The sequence below is a fragment of the Mauremys reevesii genome, linkage group 2 (genome assembly GCF_016161935.1).
Source record: "Mauremys reevesii isolate NIE-2019 linkage group 2, ASM1616193v1, whole genome shotgun sequence".
Lineage (NCBI taxonomy): Eukaryota > Metazoa > Chordata > Testudines > Geoemydidae > Mauremys > Mauremys reevesii.
The window spans coordinates 44,102,926-44,127,739 of record NC_052624.1 but is presented as its reverse complement, the minus strand read 5'-3'; the positions used below and the strand labels follow the sequence as shown (position 1 = coordinate 44,127,739).

Below are 24,814 nucleotides of genomic sequence, written 5' to 3'. Positions count from 1 at the left end.
TGAAGAACACTGTATAAGGGAGTTTTAATATTTAATAATTGGAGATATCTCCTACATCTGGACGGGACTTCGAAAGATCATTAAGTCCAGCCCCCTGCCTTCACTAGCAGGACCAAGTACTGATTTTTGCCCCAGATCCCTAAGTGGCCCCCTCAAGGATTGAACTCACAACCCTGGGTTTAGCAGGCCAATGCTCAAACCACTGAGCTATCCCTCCCCGCTGATATCTGGGCTTTGATCTCAGAGACCCTTCTGGCTGAGGTGACCACCATCAGAAAGGTGACCTTCCAAGAGAGAAGCAGTAAGAGGCAAGATGCTACCAGCTCAAAAGATGGTCCCATGAGCCTCTACAGCACCAGGCTTAAGTCCATGGTGGAATCAGATCAGAAACCTGAGGGTAGAGTCTTTCCAGGTCCTTGAAAAACCTGACCATTTTGTGGGAGAACACAGATCTGTGCTGCACTGGAGGGTAGAAGGTTGAGATGGCTGCCAAGTGGACCTTAATAGAGGAGAGAGACATATCTTGATGCTTTAGGTGGAACAGATATTACCTAGCAAGACTTGCCAGACCTGTTCCGAGTAGGGCTGCTTTTCAGGGTTCAGCCATGCAACAATCATGCCATCAGGTGCAGGGAAGTAAGGTTCAAATGAAGCAACCAGCTATGGTCTTGTGAAATCAAGTCTGGGTAGGATGGGAGCATGAGTGGAGCTGCCACTGTAAGATCCAGAAGCATACCAAACCAATGCTGACGAGACCATGTGGAGTTATCAGGATAACCTTCACCGTGTGCCACTTGATTTTTAGGAGGAACTTGTGAACCAAGAGGATCAGTGGGAAGACATATAGTAGGCAGTCTGCCCATGAGAGGAGGAAGGCATTGAAGAGGGAGCCCCTGCTGTGCAAATGGAACTTATGGCATTTCCTGTTCTGTCCGGTGGCGAGCAGGTCCACCTGGGGAGCCCCCACTTCTGGAAGATGACACTGATGACCTCCGGATGAAGAGACCGCTCAGAGCGAGAGGAAAAGGACCTGCTGAGGCAATCCACCAGTGTGTTTTTCAGGCTCTGGGGAAATGTGATGCCTCGAGGTGAAGACATGCATCACCTTGCCTAAGACCTAGCAAGCCAAACATACTGCTCGGAGTTCCCTAACGTTTATATGCAGGGAACGTTCTTCCTGGGACCAGAGGCCCTAAGATTGCTGAGGAGGGCTCCCTAATCCAGGTCTGATGCATCCAGAACTAAGGTTACCAACGGATGCAGGGCAGCAAAGGGTACTCTTTTCATTAAGGTACCTGGGTCTCTCCACCAAGTCAGCAAACCGAGGACCGGCAGCAGAATCGTGAGTATTGAGTCTAAGTTGTGTCTGCTCGGGGAATAGACTGACCCTAGTCACATTTGTAGGGGTCTAAGGCATAGCCTTGCATACAGCACCACATAGTTGCATGCTGCCATCTGACCCAACAGTTTGAGGCAAACCCAAGTGTGTCATGACCTTGGAGATCAGATCTGACATAGCTCAGAATCTGGCCTCTGGCAAGTAGGCCTTGGCATGGGTCAAGTCAAGCACTGCCCCAAAGAACTCTATTCTCTACCAGGACCAAAGTTGACTTATACTCGTTTATCAACAGTCCCAGCACCTGAAAGGTGGCCTGTGCTGTACTGATGCTGTGCTGGACCTAAGCCTGCCAGTGGCCTTTGATCAGCCAGATGGCAAACTACAGGTAGATATGGAACACCTCGACGTCTGAGGAAGGCTCATACCACCGCCATACACTTAATGAAGAGCCATGGGCTGCCGACAGGCCAAAGGGAAGTGCTGTGCATTGGTAGTGGTGTTGACCCACTACAAACCTCACTTCTGGAGGGAGCCACTACAACCAGGATGTCAACTAGGCTGTGTGCAGACTCCTTTAGCTCCTCGACTTCCAGACTCAAGTTTGTGGTGACCCTTTTCAGGAGCTCTTGATAGGCCCTGAAGTCATCTGGCAGAGCAAGTTACTAGGGCCTGCGACTGCCTCATCCAGGGATGACGAGGAAGAAGCCTGCACTGGAGGAGGTGCTGCCTCCTCTTCCTCAACCTGCACCACATCCATTGGGGCCCTTTCTCAGACATCAGTACCAGAGTCAGGGTCCAGCGCTGGATGGGAAGAAACAGTGGCTCGCTTCTCAGACACCAAATATGAGCGGTGGGAAGGGGCACCCTGTACTGGGCAAAACCCCCATGGGTTCCAACACTGCCACTGCATCGGCCAGTGACCTGGTGGCCATGCGCCAGCCAAGGGGCAAGTACCGAAGTCCAGTCCTGGGCAGCAATATGACTTTGGTGGAAAGAAGGATTCCCCTTCAGACTCCAAATAGGATTCTTCTCTTCAAGACCATGGTGGCACAGTACCCGCTTCCATCTGCAGGCAGAGCGAGGGAAACGGTAACCACTGACGGGCCAGAGATCACTGCATCGGGACTATGGAGGGTTTCCCCTGAACAATGCCACAGTGGTCAGCGCTGCAATGGAGCTCACCACCCCTTGATCCCTTCTATCGCATCGCTTTCATTAGCAGGGGGCCTTGAAGAGTTGGTGGGATCAGGAGGGACATCAGGTCCTTTGCAGCTGGAGTTTAAGGGGCCCACAGGCATGAGATCTCACAACTGCTCCCAGAAGTTGGAAGTGGGTCCCAGACTGGACGTGGCGTTCTAGGCAGAGTCACCAGAGCCAACAGTGGCTCTGGGGAGGACGAGAGGCCCAGCCTTGGTCTCAATGCCACTCCCTGCTTGTCCTTCTTAGCACCGGAGAGTGCCTTCTCTTGGTGCACTGTTTCCTACGCTTTTTGAATGGTACCAGGAAGAGCACGATGCCTGTGGAGCAGTTCATGGAAAAACCTAAATGCTCGGCGCCGATTTGGAGTGGAGTCAACTGCGAGACTGGTCTGAGGGCTGCCTTCACGAGTAAGGCCTTCAGGCAAATGTCTATCTTTTTGAGTGTGTGGTCTGAAGCGCCTACAGATCTGGCACTTCTCTATAACAGTGGAGTTTCCCCAAGGCACTTTAGACAGCCACAGTATGGGTCACTCATTAGCATCAGCTTGCCACGGCTTAAAGCCTGGGGAACCCAGCCACTGGGGCGAAAGTCCCTTGATGACAGGGACAACTATTCATGCTATTATATACACTAACTACAATAACTATTCAATGTAAGACAAAAGAGTCCAAACTACTGGGAAAGAAGCCTTGTAAAAGGCAAACAGGATCATTCCAGGCATCCGTCAAGAGTGATAAGAAGGAACTGAAAGGGTGCAGAGCTGGCGGTGCACATGCATGGGGCTCCAGAAGGCCTAGAACCAGTCCTACGGATACCACAGAGGGAAAAATCTCCAGCAACTGTACACACAGCACGCACACACCTCGCATAGAATGGACACGAGCAAGCACTCAGCAAAGTAGTATTAACTTTAAGGAGGCTAAGAAGAGAAATAAAGCATTCAGACAATTGAAAAGAGCACCCAACTTCCAAGGAGAGACTGTTCTGTGTAAAAAGTCATTTTTTGGTTCTTTCAAGTCATAGTTGTGGAGGAGGATCTCCTTGCTAAGAATAGGTTTTTGGACAAAAGAAGAATAAGGAGAGGAACTGAGAGACGTGTTGAAGACAAAAAGGAAAATGAAACACTTATCAAGATAAAATTGGAGAGCAAGTTTCTCATATTGAAAGGGCTCCAAATCAGTTACTATATAGCCACTAATAGTAACGGAACAGGCAAATCTGACCCTCCAAAAAGTTCAAAGATATGTACTGAAAAGGTTCAAAAGCAAAACACAGATTCTACACAGGGCTGGGTGCTCTAAACTAAGGAATTCTGACTTTTGAGACAGCTAGACGGAAACAGGAGATGCAAGGAAGAGATGACAAGATGCATTGTTTCCCAATGAAGTTGAGGGCTCACAGACCAGCCACCTAAATTTTGGGATCGCTTAATTTGAGAAATGAATTGAAGCCATCAAACAGGAATTCAGACAGCTTTCTTTCAAGTGTCAAGATCAATGTTCCAAGTATTACACTAGCTAAAAAAATATTTTCCATATTTTTCTGTTGTTTCTAGCTATGGAATCATTCCTATATTTAACAAGCATCTAGTGCAGTGAGTCAGCATGTCCTTATGCTTGCAGATTCAATCTTTCAGGTACCAAGTGGTCAGAAAGCTCTTGGCCCTGTTGGGATGAAGAATTGGCCACTGGAAAATGAATTCTCATTCAAGGAGGACTGATCAGTGTTTCAAAAACAGGTGAGAGGACCAAGGTCTCTGAGTCTAATATGGAGCAGGTGGAATGATCCTGGCATGATTCTCTCTCATCTTCTTAGCTATTGTGGGTGAAGAGAGACAGAGGATGAAGGCATACATCCATTATCTTTCTCAAGTATTGATAAAGCCTTCACCGTGGACCGTGCTGGATCATGTTGCCTGGGATAGTAAATGGGCTGATCACAGCACATCAAGATTTATTTCCCTTTCTTCAGTAAGTGGAGCCTGGTGGTTTAACTAGTCTGCTTGAATGTTTACACTTCCTTGGGTGTAGTTTGCCAATATAGCTAGATTATGTTGCTCTAGAGACAAAAGAATCCTCACCATCTCAAACCTGAGTTGGGATCTCTTTCTCCCCCTCCACTGGCAAATGATGCGACTTCAGTCTTCTTGTATTGTAAGAGAAGGATTACAGTTTGGGTGCAAAAGCAATGACTTTTAATTCAGGGGACAAGGGACAACAGGGATTCCTCCTTGAGCTATATGGCTTGACAAAAAATTGACTTGTATGGGCTGCCCAGCCCCAGGCGTTCTCCCATTACTTGGAGAGACTAATTAATCTGAAAAGTGATCTTCAAATCACCCAAATAGTGAAAAACATGGGTCTTCTTCCTGTTCAAGCATACTAGTACACTCACCCTATGCTTTCTCGATACTTTAAATGACTGCTTCTTGGAGCAGCTGGTACAAGAACCCGTAAGAGGAGAAGCAATTCTCAATTTAGTCCTGAGTGGAGCGCAAGATCTGGTCCAAGAGGTAACTGTAACAGGACCGCTTGGAAATAGTGACCATAATATAACATTTAACATCCCTGTGGTGGGAAGAACACCTCAACAGCCCAACACTGTGGCATTTAACTTCAGAAAGGGAAACGATGCAAAAATTAGGAGGTTAAACAGAAATTAAAAAGGTACAGTGACTAGAGTGAAATCCCTGCAAGCTGCATGGACACTTTTCAAAGACACCATAATAGAGGCCCAACTTAAATGTATACCCCAAATTAAAAAACACAGTAAAAGAACTCAAAAAGAGCCACCGTGGCTTAACAACCATGTAAAAGAAGCAGTGAGAGATAAAAAGGCATCTTTTAAAAAGTGGAAGTCAAATCCTAGTGAGGTAAATAGAAAGGAGCATAAACACTGCCAAATTAAGTGTAAAAATGTAATAAGAAAGCCAGAAAGGAGTTTGTAGAACGGCTAGCCAAAAACTCCAAAGGTAATAACAAAATGTTTTCTAAATACATCAGAAGCAGGAAGCCTCCTAAACAACCAGTGGGGCCCCTGAACGATCGAGATACAAAAGGAGCGCTTAAAGACGATAAGGTCATTGCGGAGAAACTAAATGGATTCTTTGCTTCAGTCTTCACAGCTGAGGATGTTGGGGAGATTTCCAAATCTGAGCCGTCCTTTGTAGGTGACAAATCTGAGGAATTGTCACAGATTGAAGTGTCACTAGAGGAGGTTTTGGAATTAATTGATAAACTTAACAGTAACAAGTCACCGGGACCAGATAGCATTCACCCAAGAGTTCTGAAAGAACTCAAATGGGAAATTCTGGAACTATTAAGTATGGTTTGTAACCTGTCCTTTAAATCAGCTTCAGTACCCAATGACTGGAAGATAGCTAATATAATGCCAATATTTAAAAAGGGTTCTAGCGGTGATCCCGGCAATTACAGACCAGTTAAGTCTAATGTCAGCACCGGGCAAATTAGTTGAAACAACAGTAAAGAATAAAATTGTCAGACTCATAGAAGAACAAATTGTTGGGCAAAAGTCAACATGGTTTCTGTAAAGGGAAATCATGTTTTACTAATCTATTACAGTTCTTTGAAGGGGTCAGCAAACATTTGGACAGGGGATCCAGTGGACATAGTGTACTTAGATTTCCAGAAAGTCTTTGACAAAGTCCCTCACCAAAGGCTCTTATGTAAATTAAGTTGTCATGGGATAAGAGGGAATATCCTTTCATGGACTGAGAACTGGTTAAAAGACAGGGAACAAAGGGTAGGAATTAATGGTAAATTTTCAGAATGGAGAGGGGTAACTAGTGGTGTTCCCCAAGGGTCAGTCCTAGGACCAATCCTATTCAATTTATTCATAAATGATCTGGAGAAAGGGGTAAACAGTGAGGTGGCAAAGTTTGCAGATGATACTAAACTGCTCAAGATAATTAAGACCAAAGCAGACTGTGCCAAACTTCAAAAAGATCTCACAAAACTAAGTGATTGTGCTACAAAATGGCAAATGAAATTTAACGTGGACAAATGTAAAATGGAAAAAAGAACCCCAACTATACATACAATATGATGGGGGCTAATTTAGCTATAACTAATCAGGAAAGCGATCTTGGAGTCATCGTGAATAGGTCTCTGAAGACGTCCACGCAGTGTGCAGCAGCAGTCAAAAAAGAAAACAGGATGTTAGGAATCATTAAAAAAGGGATAGAGAATAAGATGGAGAATATCTTATTGCCCTTATATAAATCCATGGTACGCCCACATCTTGAATACTGTGTACAGATGTGGTCTCCTCATCTCAGAAAAGATATACTGGCATTAGAAAAGGTTCAGAGAAGGGCAACTACAATGATTAGGGGTTTGGAGAGGGTCCCATATGAGGAGAGACTAAAGAGGCTAGGACTTTTCAGCTTGGAAAAGAGGAGACTGGGGGGGGGGATATGATCAAGGTATATAAAATCATGAGTGGAGTGGAGAAAGTAAATAAGGAAAAGTTATTTACTTGTTCCCATAATACAAGAACTAGGGGCCACCAAATGAAATTAATGGGCAGCAGGTTTCAAACAAATAAAAGGAAGTTCTTCTTCACACCGCGCACAGTCAACCTGTGTAACTCCTTGCCTGAGGAGGTTGTGAAGGCTAGGACTAGAACAGGGTTTAAAAGAGAATGGATAAATTCTTGGAGATTAAAGTCCATTAATGGCTATTAGCCAGGATGGGTAAGGAATGGTGTCCCTAGCCTCTGTTTGTCAGAGGGAGGAGACGGATGGCAGGAGAAAGATTACTTAATCATTATCTGTTAGGTTCACTCCCTCTGGGTCACCTGGCATTGGCCACTGTCGGGAGACAGGATACTGGGCTGGATGGACCTTTGGTCTGACCCAGTATGGCCATTCTTATGTTGGAGACTGCAGAAGGTACAAATGTGAGGCCAAAGGGTAAAGCCACTCAATAACAATGGCCCTTAATATAAAAAAAATAGTTTTATTAGATGAATTTATGAAAACATGAGGTAAGTCTCCTTCACATCAATGGAGCACAGGAATCCTATTAACGAGGGGAGAGGAAAGAGTATGCCAAATGGGGAGAAATGACAGTGGAAGAAATTGGCATTTCAGGCTCTTGAGATGGAATTATAAAAAACAGAAATGCAAAAACACCCTCTTGTGAGAGGCGGGAGAATCTGTTTTAAAAGAGTGTTGGCAGGGTCATTGTAACTAATTTCAAATGACCACTTCATTTACATACACTGTAGGGTATTTAACAGATTTAATCTGGGGTCCTAGTGTGTATCTTAGCATTATACTCAATTGTGAACGCCAGCTTTTAGAAATTCTCAAGAATCAGTGTATTATTTGGCAAAGACAGCTTTAATGGAAAACTACATCTACAGCCACCTGACTATTCTTATACAAGCTGTGTGGGTTACGGTCTCATGCATTTTTCATAACTGCAAAACAGCTTGTGAATGTCACACTTTACCATCACACTCCTGAGCCTAAGTTTTAAATAGATCTTTTCAACAGAATATTAAACTTCCATGTGAAATTATCCTCAAGGGAAAAATATTATGTTCACAGTTCCATTGTAAATTATTTAAAATCCAAAATGAAGATCCATCTGTTTTGCTAGATACTAAATCCATTATAAGGAAAATCTGAACGTAAAGGACGAATCAAGAGGCAGTCCTTTACAACAACTCGAGGTCTATTCTCTATCGTAGGAGAGAATATCTTCCAGTGAGATGCTGGTAAAGCTTTCATTACCAAACCACACACAGACTCTCGGGAGTTACTCATTCGTGGAGAGAACAGATCCTATTACATGCTAGCGTTAAATAGCTTAGGATCAAACCTGAAGCACAGCTGGCTATGAGGCAATAAGTGACACATAAAGCTGGCCAAACCTATAAACCTCCTGTGCTCTGAGCCGACCAGTCTTGAGGACAGTTGGGCTCAGTGCACGAGGTGTACAAAGAGAATCCCATGCCCAAACTGCAGTTGCCGATGAGCTCTCCAAACCCCCACCTCACCCCCAAGTTCTCCTAGACACATCCCCATCCATGTTCCAATACAGGTGCACAAATTCACGGCTGTTAAGTTCAAGGAATACTCGCTACTCAGCTCCTGCAAGGGAGTCGGGCAGTCTTTGCAGGGGTTTCTTTTCCTCTCCTTTCCCAAGTACTGAAAGGTATGTAGGAAGATCTTTGGATCAAAAACCATACCATCTCACCATGTCTCGTTTCAGAACTACCATCCAGGCCAAGTCTCACACTCAGCCAGGAAGGGACATCTCCCACACAAAACTCTGAAGCTCCCCAGCCATCAAAGTTGGATACCAGGAAGGATGGACTGATGGGATGGAAAGACCACAAAGGTGCTCCACACCCACCTGAATGGGAGAAGTAGGAAAGGGTTCAAGTTGCATTTGGCATCAGCAGCCAAGGAACAGCTGAAGGTTCCTTACCTCAAACAGCTTGAGCCAAGCCTTTGGCCCTTACTAACCACAGCTCTACATTCATGAGTTTTACATGCATTTCTTTTTATAACAAAAATCACACAATCAGACTGAAATATGAAATGCAAAACTGCCCATGTGGAAGAGATTTCCACATTCAGAAAAAGTCTGAAACATTTTCAATACAGTACATTCTGCTTATTAGCAACCCCTCGGTTGCCAGCAAAAAGTTGCTATTATCCAGCAATTGCTAGCAAGCGGAAGGCAGGTTTGCAAGGCAGGAGTCAGGGAAAGAAGTGCTGGGACGTGCCTTCCCTGACTGCAGCCCCACAAGCCTGCCTGCGGGCAGGGCAGAAGCAGTAAGGGGACTGCAGCTCGGATGCCAGGGAGAGCGAGGTTGCTGGGGGCCAATGGAGCTGCATGTTACCACTACCAGGGGTCATAACACATTGTTTATGCACCATAATTTGATATGAATAAACTACTACAATTAAAATATTTTCCATTAACGAGGTGACAGAAAATTAGTATTTTGATATTTAGTTATAAAAAAAGTGTTATATAATCGGTTAATTAGATATGCAGAGACAAGGCGGGTGAAGTAATATCTTTTACTGGACCAACTTCTGCTGGTGAGAGAGACAAGCTTTCAAACTTACTCAGAGATAAAGCTCATACACATTACCTCAACCACCTTGTCTCTATAATATCTTGGGATTAACATGGCTACTACACCACTGCACACAAATAGATGCGCCTACATTTTGGAAATGCATTGTAATTAACAGATCAATGACACAGACATTACAGGTTGCTCTAGGAAAGCAAAGTCATTAGGTAAACCTAAAAAAAGTCACCAGCTAGTGCAACATGAAAAATACTTAAATATCTATTAGGGCTGTCGATTAATTGCAGTTAACTCATGCAATTAATTCAAAAAAATTAATCACAACTAAAAAAATGAATTGCAATTAATCGCACTATTAAACAATAGAATACTGACTGCAATTTATTAAATTTTGTGGATGTTTTTCTACATTTTCAAATATATTTATTTAAATTACAACACAGAATACAAAGTGTACGTTACTTTATATTATTTTTATTACAAATATTTGCACTGTAAAAATGATAAAGAAAAGAAATAGTATTTTTCAATTCACCTCATACAAGTACTGTAGTGCAATCTCTTTATTGTGAAAACACAACTTACAAATGTAGAATTTTTTTTACATAACTGCACTCAAAAACAAAACAATGTAAAACTTCAGAGCCTATAAATCCACTAAGTCCTACTTCTTCTTCAGCCAATTTCTAAGACAAACAAGTTTGTTTACATTAGATGATGTAAACAATAATGCTGCCCACTTTTTATATACAACGTCACCTGAAAGCGAGAACAGGAGTTCTCATGGCACTTTTGTAGCCGGCATTGTAAGATATTTACATGCCAGATATTCTAACCATTCGTATGCCCCTTCATGCTTTGGCCAACATTCCAGAGGACATGCTTCCATGCTGATGACACTCATTAAAAAAATAATGTGTTAATTAAATTTGTGGCTGAACTCCTTGGGGAAGAATTGTATGTCTCCCGCTCTGTTTTAGCTGCATTCTGCCCTATATTTCATGTTATAGCAGTCTCGAATGATGACCCACCATGTTGTTCATTTTAAGAACACTTTCACTGCAGATTTGACAAAATGCAAAGAAGGTACCAATGTGAGATTTCTAAAGATAGCTACAGCACTCAACCCAAGATTTAAGGATCTGAAGTGCCTTCCAAAATCTGAGAGGGACAGGGCGTGGAGCATACTTTCAGAAGTCTTAAAAGAGCAACACTCCGATGCGGAAACTATAGAACCCGAACCACCAAAAAAGAAAATCAGGCGTCTGCTGGTGGCCTTTGACTCAGATGATGAAAATGAACATGCTTTGCTCTGCACTGCTTGGATCATTATTGATCAAAACATGGACACGTCCTCTGAAATGGTGGATAAAGCACGAAGGGACATGTGAACCTTTAGTGCATCTGGCACGTAAATATCTTGCAACGCTGGCTATAACAGTGCCATGCGAGCAACTGTTCACACTTTCAGGTGACACTGTAAACAAGAAGCGGGCATAATTATCACCTTGAAATGTAAACAAACTTGTTTGTCTGAGCGATTGGCTGAACAAGAATCATAGAATCATAGACATTAAGGTCAGAAGGAACCATTATGATTATCTAGTCTGACCTCCTGCACAACGCAGGCCATAGAATCTCACCCACCCACTCCTGTATCAAACCCCCAACCTATGTCTGAACTACTGAAGTCCTCAAATTATGGTTTAAAGACTTCAAGGTAGGACTAAATGGACTTGCAGGCTCTAAAATTTTACATTGTTATTTTTTGCACATAATTCTACATTTGTAAGTTCAACTTTCATGATAGAGATTGCACTACAGTACTTGTATTACTGTACAGTACTATTTCTTATTTTTACAGTGCAAATATTTATAATAAAAAAAGTGAGCACTGTACACTTTGTATTCTGTGTTGTAATTGAAATCAATATATTTGAAAATGTGGAAAACATCGAAAAATATTTATATAAATAGTGTTCTATTATTAACAGCATAATTAATTGCACAATTAATTTTTTTAATTACTTGACAGCCCTAATATCTATCAAAGTAAATAATACTTTATGATAGGATAGGAAAAAAATAATTAAGGCCACTTGTCCAAACATAGCCTGGATCCCAAATTTGGCTGTCAAACAATAAAATAGGACTCAAATTTTCTTTTTAAAGCAAGATTCTATAAATTAAACATTGTGCTATATCGTATGTCCCCAAGCCTGCTGATCTGAACTTCATTTTACAATCCTGGATGCTTCAACTGACCAATGCGCACAATCTGAAATTGTGCCTCAGATCCTAAGAAAGTATCAGTGAATGGCAATTGTATTCCACACTCCAATTTGGGCAGGGTGTACACTGAGAATCAGCTATGTGCATGTGCTCCAAAATACAGTACGTGAAAGTGACAGGCTGAATAGAGCCAGCAAAGAAACTTAGCAGAATACCACAAGGTGCCTGACAGGTCTGCTTTCTTCTGCTAATCAGTGGTGGTTATAAGAAACCTGAGGCAGGAGGACTCTTATTTTCAGCATCAGGTCAGATACACCGGCCATTCACTGCAGCCAAGATTTGTATGTGCACCTCAGCAGTTTGTCCAGCTTACTGGAATAATTAAAGGGACAGCACCAACTTGAAAAAATCACACCCCTCTCTATGAAAATGTTTTATCTATTGTTCCAATTAGCACCTAATATTACTATAACCGAACAATTAGAGAAAAAATAAAATCCTTCTTTTCCCTCCAATTTGTTCTTTGTGTTTAACGGTTTTCATTGTTTCTCCCATATAGTTTTACACACTATTTGTACGAGTCTTCCACCCAGTTGTTACAGAGGAAAGAACACCATATTTTAAAAAGCATGCGACTGTAAAACCAAATAAATTAGCAGTGGCACTCTTGGAAAGGTGCACTATTGGACTACTTTGAATTCATTTTCTGAAACAGACTACATTCATTTCAAGTTGACTGTGGCCCTTTATGTTTTGTCTGTATTAAGTTTTCGGGTTGTCCTGAGCTGTTGGGCAATGAATTTACCTAGCTGGCTACATGCCTTCTTTTAACATGCAGATTTGTCATGTCCAAAGGAGTAGCAGAAGATTAGAATTCCTGAGGCCTGTCTGATTAATCGGTGTTAATCAAAGAGCATCAATATCTTCTGGTAGGAATTTTATTCAATAACAAGATTCATTTTCTTTCCAAATAAATAAATTCTGTAACTACATGCAGGGACCTCTAATCTAGGTAACTGTGTCTACACCGGAGCTGCTGTGTGCTTCCCAGAACAAAAAAAGCAAGGTCCCAGCTACTGTGTATAAATACTCAACGTTTGAAAATAAAACAAAATACAAGGTCATAGTTTTACATAATGAGTTTGCATCCGTCAGATGATTTTAAAGTCTAAACATGTAAGCAAACAAAAAACAATTCTTGCAACAACTTCTCCCTTGATGCTACAAAACTAATTAGCAACCTAGAACTTCTATGCAGCTGTGGAGAGGTGCAACATTAATTTAAATGAAGCAAGCTGCTTAACAGCAAATCATTTAATTTCTGAATGGCAGAAACTGTGCCCAGGAATGTACAATCCCAGATTTCACAAAATCCTCTGTGTCCTCTCCCAACAACAGGAACAGAAGTTGCAGAGTATGTACATGGAGAATATCCCACCTGCTGAGCAAATATTCTCCGTCTGCTCTTCACCCAGCAACACAAAGCTGCCCTATAGCTGTTTCAGCTATTGAGACTGATTGAACTAGAGGCTAAAGTCATAGAATATTCTAATGATGTCCTCTAAAGAAGTGCTGTGGTTAAACCTTGAGAATGTTTGTTATCTTCTGAGTTACCTCTATATTCTAGAATGTGAACTGGTAGGAGACTGGAATTAAATGATCAGAGAATGACGCACTGAAGGTGGGTCATAGCCAGCGTACCTTGTGTACAAGCTCACAGTTCTTTTCGGGGCGTGCTACAGAAGTGAAGGCATAGACAGGCTTTAACCTATGGTAGGAAAGAGGCTAAATGAGAATTTTTGCCTAATGCAAATGATTTGGCATGCATTTGTAGAATACTAACCAAGGCAGAAAGTGGAAATTTTATTAAACAAAAGATGAAGATACTACTCATCTATCAAAGAATCAGTATATAAATGGTGGCTTACCAAAAAAAGAGAGAGAACTCAAACTGAAACAAAATTATAGTGATTATGACCTAGAGGGCATAACAAACTTGGCAGGGTGCTTCTCATAACTGAAATGTCAACTCAGATGGGTGTAATCTATATGCCAGAACTATTTACAGTCCCAGCAAGGTATAATTTGACAATGAGGAATCTGGTAGTGATTCTTTGTCTAAAAATACAAGGAATAAGTAGTAGAGGAAATGATAATGGGTATCTGTTACAGAACACGAAGACTAGAAGAAAACAAGACCAAAAAACCCAGATCAACTCGTGTTACTCAAAACCACAACCTGTCATCTCCTAGAGAATCTAACCATGCAGACATGCATTGGGTAACAAGGCAGCCAAACACGCATCAGAATGTTCCCAAACAACATACAAGTTGAGTGGACAAGCCAGAGGAGAACTATCCTGGATCTACTGAGGTGAGAAATGTTTGAAAATTCAGCTCAGCCTCCCTTTTTACCATCTCCCACCACACCCCTTCTCACCACAGAGACAGACACAGAGAGACAGACACACTCCCAAGGCAGCATAGCAGTGTCTGGCTAGCTGGGCTGCAGTTTGCTGGGGATTTCCCTGGATGGATGCCGTGGCTCCTTTCCCCCTTTCAACCAACCATAGCCTCCAGCTCAAGGAATCCTCTTACAGTGGAGTCGCATCATAGGCGCATTTAACTTACGCGATTTTAACTATACGCGCTCGGCAAAACAAAACAAAAAAAGAAAAATAATTTAAATACTGTACCTGTAGTGTGGGCGATTCCACCCACCATTCCACTCAATAAGCGTTTGACTATACGCGATTTTCGCCTTACGCGCTGACTTCAGAACCTAACCCCCGCGCGTAAAATGCGACTCCCCTGTACTGGCCAGGAGGGAGGGAACGGTGCATGCCCTCTCCCCTTGGATTGAGCTGAGGGAAGAGCAAAGGGGCCATTCAGCCTCTCTTGCTACGGCAGCAAAATTTTCCTTTAATCCTACCCATGCACTGGAGGGGGACAGGACTTAGGGAAAGCAATCAGTCTGTAACCTTGGTTTTGACATTTAATTACTGAATGTATGATTTACCATTCCACTCTCCCTCTTTGGGTCAAGCCAGATTTGCGTTCAGGTTTCCAAATGTCCCTGAGTGTTATGCCACAACTTTGGGGCAGTCAGTCTTTGTAGGGGATACGTTTGTTTGGGCCAGGGAGGGAGGGATATATATTCCACAGAACTGTTTGATTCAGTGTGTGGTTGGGACAGAGAAACTCTCCAGCAGAGACCACCTGGACTGTGTCTCAGAGGTAGATCTAACTCTCTCTACAGGGGTGAAGTGTGACTTGCAGTCCAAGCTAGGTATCTAGGCCTGGATGGGCTATACCAGGGGTCCCCAACGCAGTGCCCATGGGCGCCATGGTGCCCACCAGGGCATCTAAGTGCGCCCGCGTACTGGCTGGCAGATGAGCATCCGCCAAAATGCTACCGAATTTCAGCGGCATTTTGTCGGCGACACCTCTGGATGACGCCGCTTGTCAGCAGCATTTCGGCGGATGCTCGTCCACTGCCACAGTCCTCTGTGGCTCGTCATCTGGCACCCAGACAAAAAAGGTTGGGGACCACTGGGCTAGACAGTATCTCTGGCCTGGTAGCCATTTTGACCTTGGGGTTTGCCAAATGTGGCTCAAGACTAAGCAGAGTGGATACAGTTACCCATTCCACAAAGACTATTCCCCTTCATGCACATTCTTGTTTATTTATTAAAGTTGCAGCCATTGTAACAAACTATTTTTATCTTGTGAGGTGTGTTTTTTGGAACTCTACAGGCAAGAACAAGAGAAGTGACCAAAAGCTATATGGAAACAGTACAATAAGAAATTGGTTCATAGATGCAGGCATGTAAGTTTATTTGAGTTAAGAAAAGAGGATTGTGGAAATTAAGAAATCAAGTATCTGACCCTAAAAATCCTTATTCATGTACTTAACTTTAGTCTAGGGCTGTCAAGCAATTAAAAAAATTAAATCACAAATCATCGTGATAAATCGCGCTGTTAAACAATAACAGAATACCATTTCGTTAAATATTCTGGCTCTTTTCTACATTTTCAAACATATTGATTTCAATTACAGCACACAAAGTACAGTGCTCACTTTATTTTTATTACATATATTTGCACTGTAAAACAAAAGAAATAGTATTTTTTAATTCACCTCATACAAGTACTGTCGTACAATCTCTTTATTGTGAAAGTTGAACTTACAAATGTGGAATTATGTGCAAAAAATTTTTAAAAAATGCAAAACTTTAGAGCCTACAAGTCCACTCAGTCCTACTTCTTGTTCAGCTAATCGCTCAGACAAACAAGTTTGTTTACATTTGCAGGAGGTAAAACTGCCCGCTTCTTGTTTACAATGCCACCTGAAAGTCAGAACAGGCATTTGCGTGGCACTGCTGTAGCCAGCGTCGCAAGATATTTATGTGCCAGATGCATTAAAGATTCATATGTCCCTTCATGCTTCAACCACCATGCCAGAGGATATGCTTCCATGCTGATAATAGGTTCTGCTCGATAACGATCCAAAGCAGTACGGACTGAAGCATGTTCATTTTCATCATCTGAGTCAGATGTCTCCAGCAGAAAGTTGATTTTTATTTTTGGTGGTTCCAGTTCTGTAGTTTTCAAATCGGAGTATTTCTCTTTTAAGACTACTTCTTCAGCAGTGCAAATATTTGTAATAAAAATAAGTGAGCACTGTACTCATATTCTATGTAATAAGTGAAATCAATGTATTTGAAAATGTAGAAAAACATCCAAAAAATTAATATATTTTAATTGGTATTCTATTGTTTAACGGTGCAATTAAAACTGCAATTAATTGTGATTAATTTTTTAACCGCGAGTTGACTGCGATTAATCAACAGCCCTACTTTATTCATTAACAGTCGCATTGAAATCAGTAAGACTTCTTCTGTGTATGTGCTTGCAGGATTGGGACCCTAGTTAGTAAAGAAAAAATGCAGAAAGCATTGAAATCTACCAATTTGGAAAGAGTATGTGGAATGTTAGGAAACACCATAAATAAGGCACAGTACATTACGTCTTCTGAAAGAGAAGTAGCCGCCATCAGTGAAACTTCATCAAATGACTATTCAAAAATAAGATTTTTTTTTAATTGTAAATAGAAAAGTGGAGGGGGAAGCAGCCAAACAATAATAAGCAGAATCAGCTAATTGTCTGCAGCTAGAAATAAAGGCAATGGGAAAGGGAGACTGAGTTAATGCTAGTCAAAAGGGAAGGGAAGGGAATTTTCTAAATAAAAATTGGGGAAGGAAGGACGTACTAGAGAGAAGTGGTGCCTATTAATAAATGTAAACATGTGAAACAAAAATGGTGACGATACCGAGCTTTTTAGTATTATTTTAAAAAAACTGGAACTTGTTTTTAAAGTCTGTCTTTAGAAAGAAAATTAAGAACAGAAGTTTGAACAAGAAGGAAATACAAGCCTATCAAAGTAAGTACTCAAAGAATGTCCCAGAGTACTTGGAAAACAAACATGTCCTAAAATCAATCTGGGCAAAATGCATGTGGAAATAATACAAAGGGGTCTAGACAAAATGACTTGGAACTTAGAAAAATGCAATCTAATACAGTTGCCGAAACATGATTCAAACAAATTTAGTAAGCAGGAAATACCTGAAAAACAATAATGCTGAAAGAAACTTAAGGTTAATAGTGGTGAACAAATTAGATGCAGATTTCCAGTGTGATAGGAGATGGGAAGAAAAAAGGTCAGGGCAACTTTGATGTGCTTGAAAAGGATAATTTCACAGTTCTGATATGGTTGAATGTTAATTTTAAGCACTTTATTAGCAGAAATATATTGATAAACTGGAGGAAGTTCAAAAAATACTAGCGACAAAAATTATTAGGAAGCCAAGGGAACTGATTTATAAAGAACAACTACGTTAACGTTTATATCCAGCAAATTGTTTAGATGACAACTAATACATGGTAGAAGTCCACAAACATTTGAAGGCTGTAAACACTCAGTAGGAGTATTTAGACAGCTACAAGAGGTTAATATGGGAGAAAATGTGAAAACGTTAAGAAACAGAAAATTTAGGTTGATATTAGGGAAAACTTCCTAGCAATAACAGTAGGCTGGCAAATCATCTCCCAATGAAGTCCCCATTGTTTGCAACTTTTGAAACTAGCAGACATAAACAAAACAAAACACAGAATATGCATTTTAGGAAACAATCCGGCATCATCAGATAGATGGACTGCAAGTTCACATAGTGCTCTTCCATCTTTAATTCCTATGATTATATGAGAACTGGGAGTCCATAAATCCTTCAGAGCCAAGTGATATTTACACCAAAGAAGTCATGAAGAGATGGTGCTAGTCTAGGATAGCAGTTAGAAGGACCAGATTTTTCTCTCTCTCATATACAAACCTCTTTCTCCATGTGGGATCTCTGAGAAGAGAGTTATTTAGTCATGCAGTTCTTAAGGCCCAATGCTGCTCCCAGCGAAGAATTTTGCCATTGTCTTCACTCAGAGAAGGGCAGGGCCCTTAGTTAGGATTAGGTTAAACTTTACATCTTGATTTATCAGATATTGGTTTTGCGTGTCCTGTATGACTTGTTCATTTTCTTTTAATACTGATGCTATTGTGTGTAAATAAACCTACCTTTTATTTTACATAACCAGATTAGAGCACTGGATACACTGTAGGTGAAGAGCCTAAACTGACCCATACAAGAAAAACACTGTATTAACTAAGAGGCTGAGGAATAACTATAAAGCTCCATTCTATCCTGAAAACATTAAACAATGTGATGGTGGTGGTGACTATAGTCACTAAGCACACACTATGAAGAACTCTTTCTTATGGATTGATTTGGATCATACGGGAGACTTCTGTGACAGAGGCTGTATAACATGATACCATGACGGAAAAGCAAATTTATTTTTCTTAAAGATAGTTCCTTTTAAAATATAACCTTTCCTACAAAGTACAGCCCTCTAAGGGCATGACATCTTATCTGTTAAATTCACATGGGTTAAACAAAGCTCAGCTCTAGAAAAGAGAATTTTGGCACACGAAAGCTCATGCTAAAATAAATTTGTTAGTCTTTAAGGTGCCACAAGTACTCCTGTTCTTTTGATCCAGAAAAGACAGCAGAAAAGACAATCAACCTTTTAAATCACTTTCATGGCAACTAACTTTTGAAGCATTCTTTGAATTCTCCTTGAATCTGTAATCTTTATATCAAAAGGTCACATATTATGGATTTATCCTACTACAGTAAAAAGAAGATACAATTTTTCAATAATTTGTTATGGTCTCTTGCAGGACATCTGTCTGGGCACTAGTCATGAAAGACATGACATTTTATTTATCTACCTATTTTCAAAATATTACACCACAAGGAAAACATGATACTGCACTGATAAAAATCCTTTCATTCTTTTCCACCTGCAGCATGGTTCTGTCAGAAAACAGTAACCTTATTTTCACTTATATATTCCATTTAAAGTAAGAGGATTTTAAAAGGTACACAAAAAAGTCAAAATTGGCCCAAGGTTCAGGTTTAATAGAAATGTACTTTTATAAAACCTAAAACCAAAATAAATGTGTCTACTTGTTTTGGAAGTTTTGTGTTCATTTGTTTGATGTTCCAGGGAAAACAACTTTTCTTTGGAAATAAACATTCCATTGCAAAGTTAGCAATCCAAATACTTTAGCATTGTACTTGAGGATGAGACCCTAAAAGTGAAATTGATTAGACACTGTCCATAAACAGTCCATAAACAAGTGAAACTAACTGCCCAAGAGTTGAGAGAATTGTCAGATTAAACACAACAGTGAAATGTAATTTAGAGTTTTAGTAGCAACAGTAAAGGGCATTTTTTAAAAAATGCATTAGTTTTAATCTGAGAGGAATGCTTTAAGAGGTGTTGAATTTCATTTACAAAGGTAAGAAACATGTACTGTATTTATGCATTTGGTGTAGAAACTGGTGATCACAGATAATATAGCCAGATGCACTTACAGAGCTGGGACTAGAATGTCGTCTGACTTTAGGAGATTCTTTCCCTACTGATGTAGTTTTGAAGTTAATGCAAGCATTGTTCTCTGAATGGACCCTCTTCACTTGACTAGTTGGTTTCTCAAATGGATCAAAACTGCTCTGTGTCCTCTGAACTCTGACTTTTTTGTCCTCGGGAATTGTGTCCAGGGGTTTGATCACTGAGTCCATTCCCTGGCAGTTCCGTGTAGACATCTTTGTGACACATATCTGAAAGAAAACAAATTAAATGCACTGAATATAATTTATACACCTACAATTAAAAGAGATGAAATTTCAAGTGTAACAAGAACACATTTTTAAAGACTGAAATTTTGTAAAATGTGTATTTTCATATATATACATACACACACACACACCAGGTATATACACAAATAGGTATATCAGATGTACTACTTAAAGGGTAGAGAAAAAAGAAAGGACAGGAAAGGAGGAAGCAACATATAGTTTGTATGATCAGGTAAAATGACAAATTCAAAATAAATGTCTCAATAGAGGTCTATTTTATCTAAACTTTTGCAGGTTATTCTTTGTAACAGTGGCAGTCCACTTCATCCTACAATCCAGTCACTGGTATCTGCAACCAGTATCGATTTCCATTTGTTTAAAATTGGATGAGAGCAAACTTAAATAAATGATACCAGTTTACATACATACTTTTGTGCTGCACTGCAAAGAGTCAATACCAGTTTATAATTATTGTATTTTTTTTAAAATAATGCTTATGCAGCATCATCACCACCATATGCCCCAGAAAATCAAATTAGTAAATCAATACCCAAGTACTAAAACATGAGAAACCTCAGCCTGATGACACACTAAAGCACAAAGATCAGAGTTCTCATTTGTTCTTGCCACAGGGTTGAACTATATTACCTATGTTTGTGACAGGAGGGTCTGATCCTGCAAACATTTAGGCACATACGTATCTTTTCCACACTCAGTTAGCACCATTGTGATTACAGGTTGCCAGCTCTCGTGATTTTACTATGAGCCTTGCAAAATTTGTGGTTTTGCTTGAAGCCCTGATCCTGTACTCATGTAATTATATGACACAGCTTTTTTTTTTTTAAAGGTTAATTTTCTAACCCTTGTGGTTAGAAAAGCTTGAAAATGGGATCCAAGTACACTTTAAAACCTCAAAAACCCAAAGGCACAGAAAAAGAATCCAAAACATTTTTTTTAAATATCTTGTGATTTTTTAAACATTTGGAGTTGGCAATACTGATTTAGTATCAATGGGACTATAGATGTGCACAGTTAAGCAAGTGTGTAAGTATTTGCAGGGCCCTTACTGATGATACTTTGAAAATCTGCTGAAGAATTACAAATTGGGTGTCATGCCAGGGATCAGTTTTAGAGATGTGTTTGTGCAGGGTGCCTCCCTCATAGCTATAACTCTGTTACCAATGCAAACAAACATTTTCCAACAGCAAATCTTTCTTCACCGTTCCATTTATGGTTTGGTTGCTTGAAATCCAATTTACTTTGATTGTTCACTGACAGTAATGCCTTCATGCAGAAATAAAGGCTACAATACAGAACAAACCAATCATACTCTTGAATATCACAACACTCCTCCATAAACATCAAGAACACACAATGGTCCAAAGATTGCCTTCATAATTAAATATTACATACACTGTACAGCACTAGCTGAACTACCAGAGACAGGTTTAACTCTAATTAAAGGTACATGACTGATATTCCAATATAGGGATTACAAGTTTCATTTCTTATTTAAAAAGACAATCAACTGAAACGTCATTGCTTTGAAAACTTGTTCTGGTACCAAAGATTAGGAGCAGTGCCTGTTCATCCTAAACCATACACACATTTCTGGGCAGAATTTGACTTAATAGCTAAACTTTGGTATATCATTACTACCACAAAGACATAATAAACTGGTTGGTTTAGGAGTTAAGTGGGCTTCCCTTTTTAAAATGTATTTCTATTCCCCCTACCACTATGCCAGCCACAAACACACACTCCACTTTATACACTAAATATTGCTCTTTCTAGACATACACTGAAATCCGTGACGCTGGTGCACAACCCAAGACGTGTCTGACACAATAAATGCACAAGCTAAAGCTGAGGTTAAACAGCAGTGTTAAATTTTGGCGCCACTCATGTTTTCCCAGGAACATAGAATCACTAAAGGAAAAAAAAAAATTCCCAGCTTCCAAGATATTATAAACTAAAGAACAAAAAACAAATAATAAAAAGGCTTCTAAAACATGTTTCTTAATGAAATTGTTAAAGATCAGCTGTCAGCAATTAAACTTAAATATTTACAATTCAGCTTAATGATGCTGTGATTACTGCATCTGCCTTATATGGAGTTTTGTTTACATGTTACGCTGAAGAACCTACTGCCCAGTGTCAGGCTCTAATATGGGTTAAGCACACATTACCTACACACAATACACAGGCAGCAGATGTGCTGCCATCTATTGTGTGCCAAGCAGTAATGGTAATAGTTTCAAATGGGATGTCTTAGAGGACACTTCTTCACCTCTAGGTCACTAGTTTGAATTTAGCCTAGGTTAAAATCCACCCAAAAAGATTACCATCTGGTATGCCCACATCACAAAATCCACCATCAAAATTTGCTCCAAGTGGTCACCTTCTTGGAGGCTCTGCAGCTCAGGGAATGAATGGAAATGCAGACTGAACACCACTTGCTGTGGGAAGATGGACAAGCTTGGACTGCTACTGCCTCTGCTTTGCCTGTACTGTGAACAGAGTACATCACTCACTAGTTCTGTCAAAAATCCATTCACAGACTCTTAAAATATGTTTCTTTAGCAAGTTTAACGGCACTAGATATATTTTCTCCTTCCTGGGCACACATACAATACACTAATAAGTGTTATACATGAACATCAAGTGAGTATGAGCTATGGGATACTGAAGTTCTCTGGAATCTGAATTGACTAAGCGTTTGAGCGACCCACAGAACCCTCTGTTCATAACCTTTAATATGCCAGAATACTGCCATTTTCAAAAGGGTGTCGTTCATCTGTTTAACCTGCTTTCCTCATGGAACTCTAAAAAGGGATGCTTTTTGACCAAATAGGTGGATTGAACAACACCCATACCTTCTTCCCCATCTATTGTCAGAAAAAGCCAATTTAGGACTAAAATCTACCCTTTGCTAAGTCGAAAGTTTGAAATGTCAGCACTGAGCCATTGCCTATATGAGTTCCAGTATGGCTTAGTATACTATTTTGAGAGGTCTTTTTTCTGCGCATGGAAAGAGCCTTCATTTTATCTAAGAGGTCAGCAGAGGATGCCTGGCACTGTACCACCCACTACAGCATGAAACAAACTCAAACAAAATTCAGATTTGAAAGTAGCTGTCTTTTCCTTACATAGCCTAAGAAATACTTTTGTAATTTCTTCATATATATTCTTATATTTTGGCCACTCAAAAGGCTGGCACAAGTACATGCGTGGTTATATAAACCTGGTTTTGGACCAAGTAATCTGAGAGGTTCTCAAACTGAGGTCAGTAGACCTTTAGTGGTCTGGGACATATTTGTTGGTGGTCTGGAGCTGGCTGGCCTCTGCCTTACTTCCACCAGCTTATTTGCATTACAGAGGAAGGATGATTTTATGGTTAAGACACTGGACTGGGTCTTAGAAGATAAGGGCTCAATTTCAGCACTGTCACAGATTTCCTGTGTGATCTTGGGAGCAAGTCACATGATCTCTGTGCGCCCATTTCCCCACTGTAAAACAGGAACCATAATCCTAATCACTGCTGATACTAAAGATTGGAGGAATGGTAGATAATGATAATGGACAGGACAGTCGCATGGATCACTTGGTAAGCTGGGCCCATTCAAACAAAATGTGTTTTAATACAGCCAAAATGCAAAGTTGTACATCTGGGAACAAAGAATGGAGGCCAGACCTGAAAAACGGGGAACTGTATCCTGGAAAACAGGTGACTGAAAAAGATTTAGGGTCACAGTGGATGAACAACTGACCATGAGCTCCCAGAGTGACCCTAGGGTAAAAACAGCCAATGTGATTCTTGGATGTATAAACAGGAAAGTAATGAGTAAGAGTAGAGAGGTAATTTTACCTCTGTATATGGCATTGGTGAGATCAATTCTAGAATATAATGTCCAGTTCTGATGTCCATATTTTAAGAAGGATGTTGAAAAACTGGAGAAAGTGCAGAAGAAAGCCATAAAAATTATTCAATGGCTAGAGAAAATTCCTTACAGTGAGTGACTTAAAGGGCTCAAATTTGTTTAGTTTATCAAACAGAAGATTGAGAATTGACTTGATTAGTGTATGAATACCTTCACAGGAAGAAAATACTGGGTATTAGAGGGCTCTTTAATCTAGTGGAGAAAGACATAACAAGGACCAATGCCTGGAAGCTGAAGACAGGCAAATTCAAATCGGAAATAAGGCACAAACGTTTAACAGTGCAAGTAAGTAACTATTGGAAAAACTACCAAGGGAAGTGGTGCGTTCTCCAGTGCTTGATGTCTTCAAAACAGGATTGGATGCCTTTCTGGAAGAAATGCTTTAGTCAGCCACAAGTTATTGGACTGAACACTGGGTAACTGGCTGAAATGTAATGGCTTGTGTTATGCAGCAAGTCAGACTAGATGATCTAATAGTCCCTTCTGATCTTCAGCTCTATGAATATACGAATACAGTGCAATGGGGCCTGAATCTCAGTTGGGAGTTCTAGGTGCTACCATAATACAAAACCACCACCACATTAAAAACAACTTAAGATCCACACACTTCTCCAGTATTGCTTTTTCATATAAGCATTTGCTATAGTTCACACTCAAAAAGAGCTCCAATTATTTGGTGTAGCAGCATCAGAGCGAATTCTTCAGTATAGACAAAAGGTGTTTTAAGCCCCAATTTGCCCTTCTATGCCTTATGAGTTAGCTCTGGT

At 40.5% G+C, this 24,814-nt stretch overlaps 1 protein-coding gene across 6 annotated transcripts in view; it reads right to left on the bottom strand.

Annotated features, from left to right (window-relative positions):
- The window catches only part of CDK14 (cyclin dependent kinase 14), a 543,695-nt gene that overhangs the window by 365,196 nt on the left and 153,685 nt on the right, over positions 1–24,814 (bottom strand). For all 6 annotated transcript variants that reach the window (XM_039522181.1, XM_039522182.1, XM_039522184.1 and 3 more), the window contains one exon: positions 19,843–20,088. In XM_039522181.1, the coding sequence (XP_039378115.1) occupies positions 19,843–20,088 (246 nt within the window). Of the gene's footprint in view, positions 1–19,842; positions 20,089–24,814 lie in introns of those variants that run through there.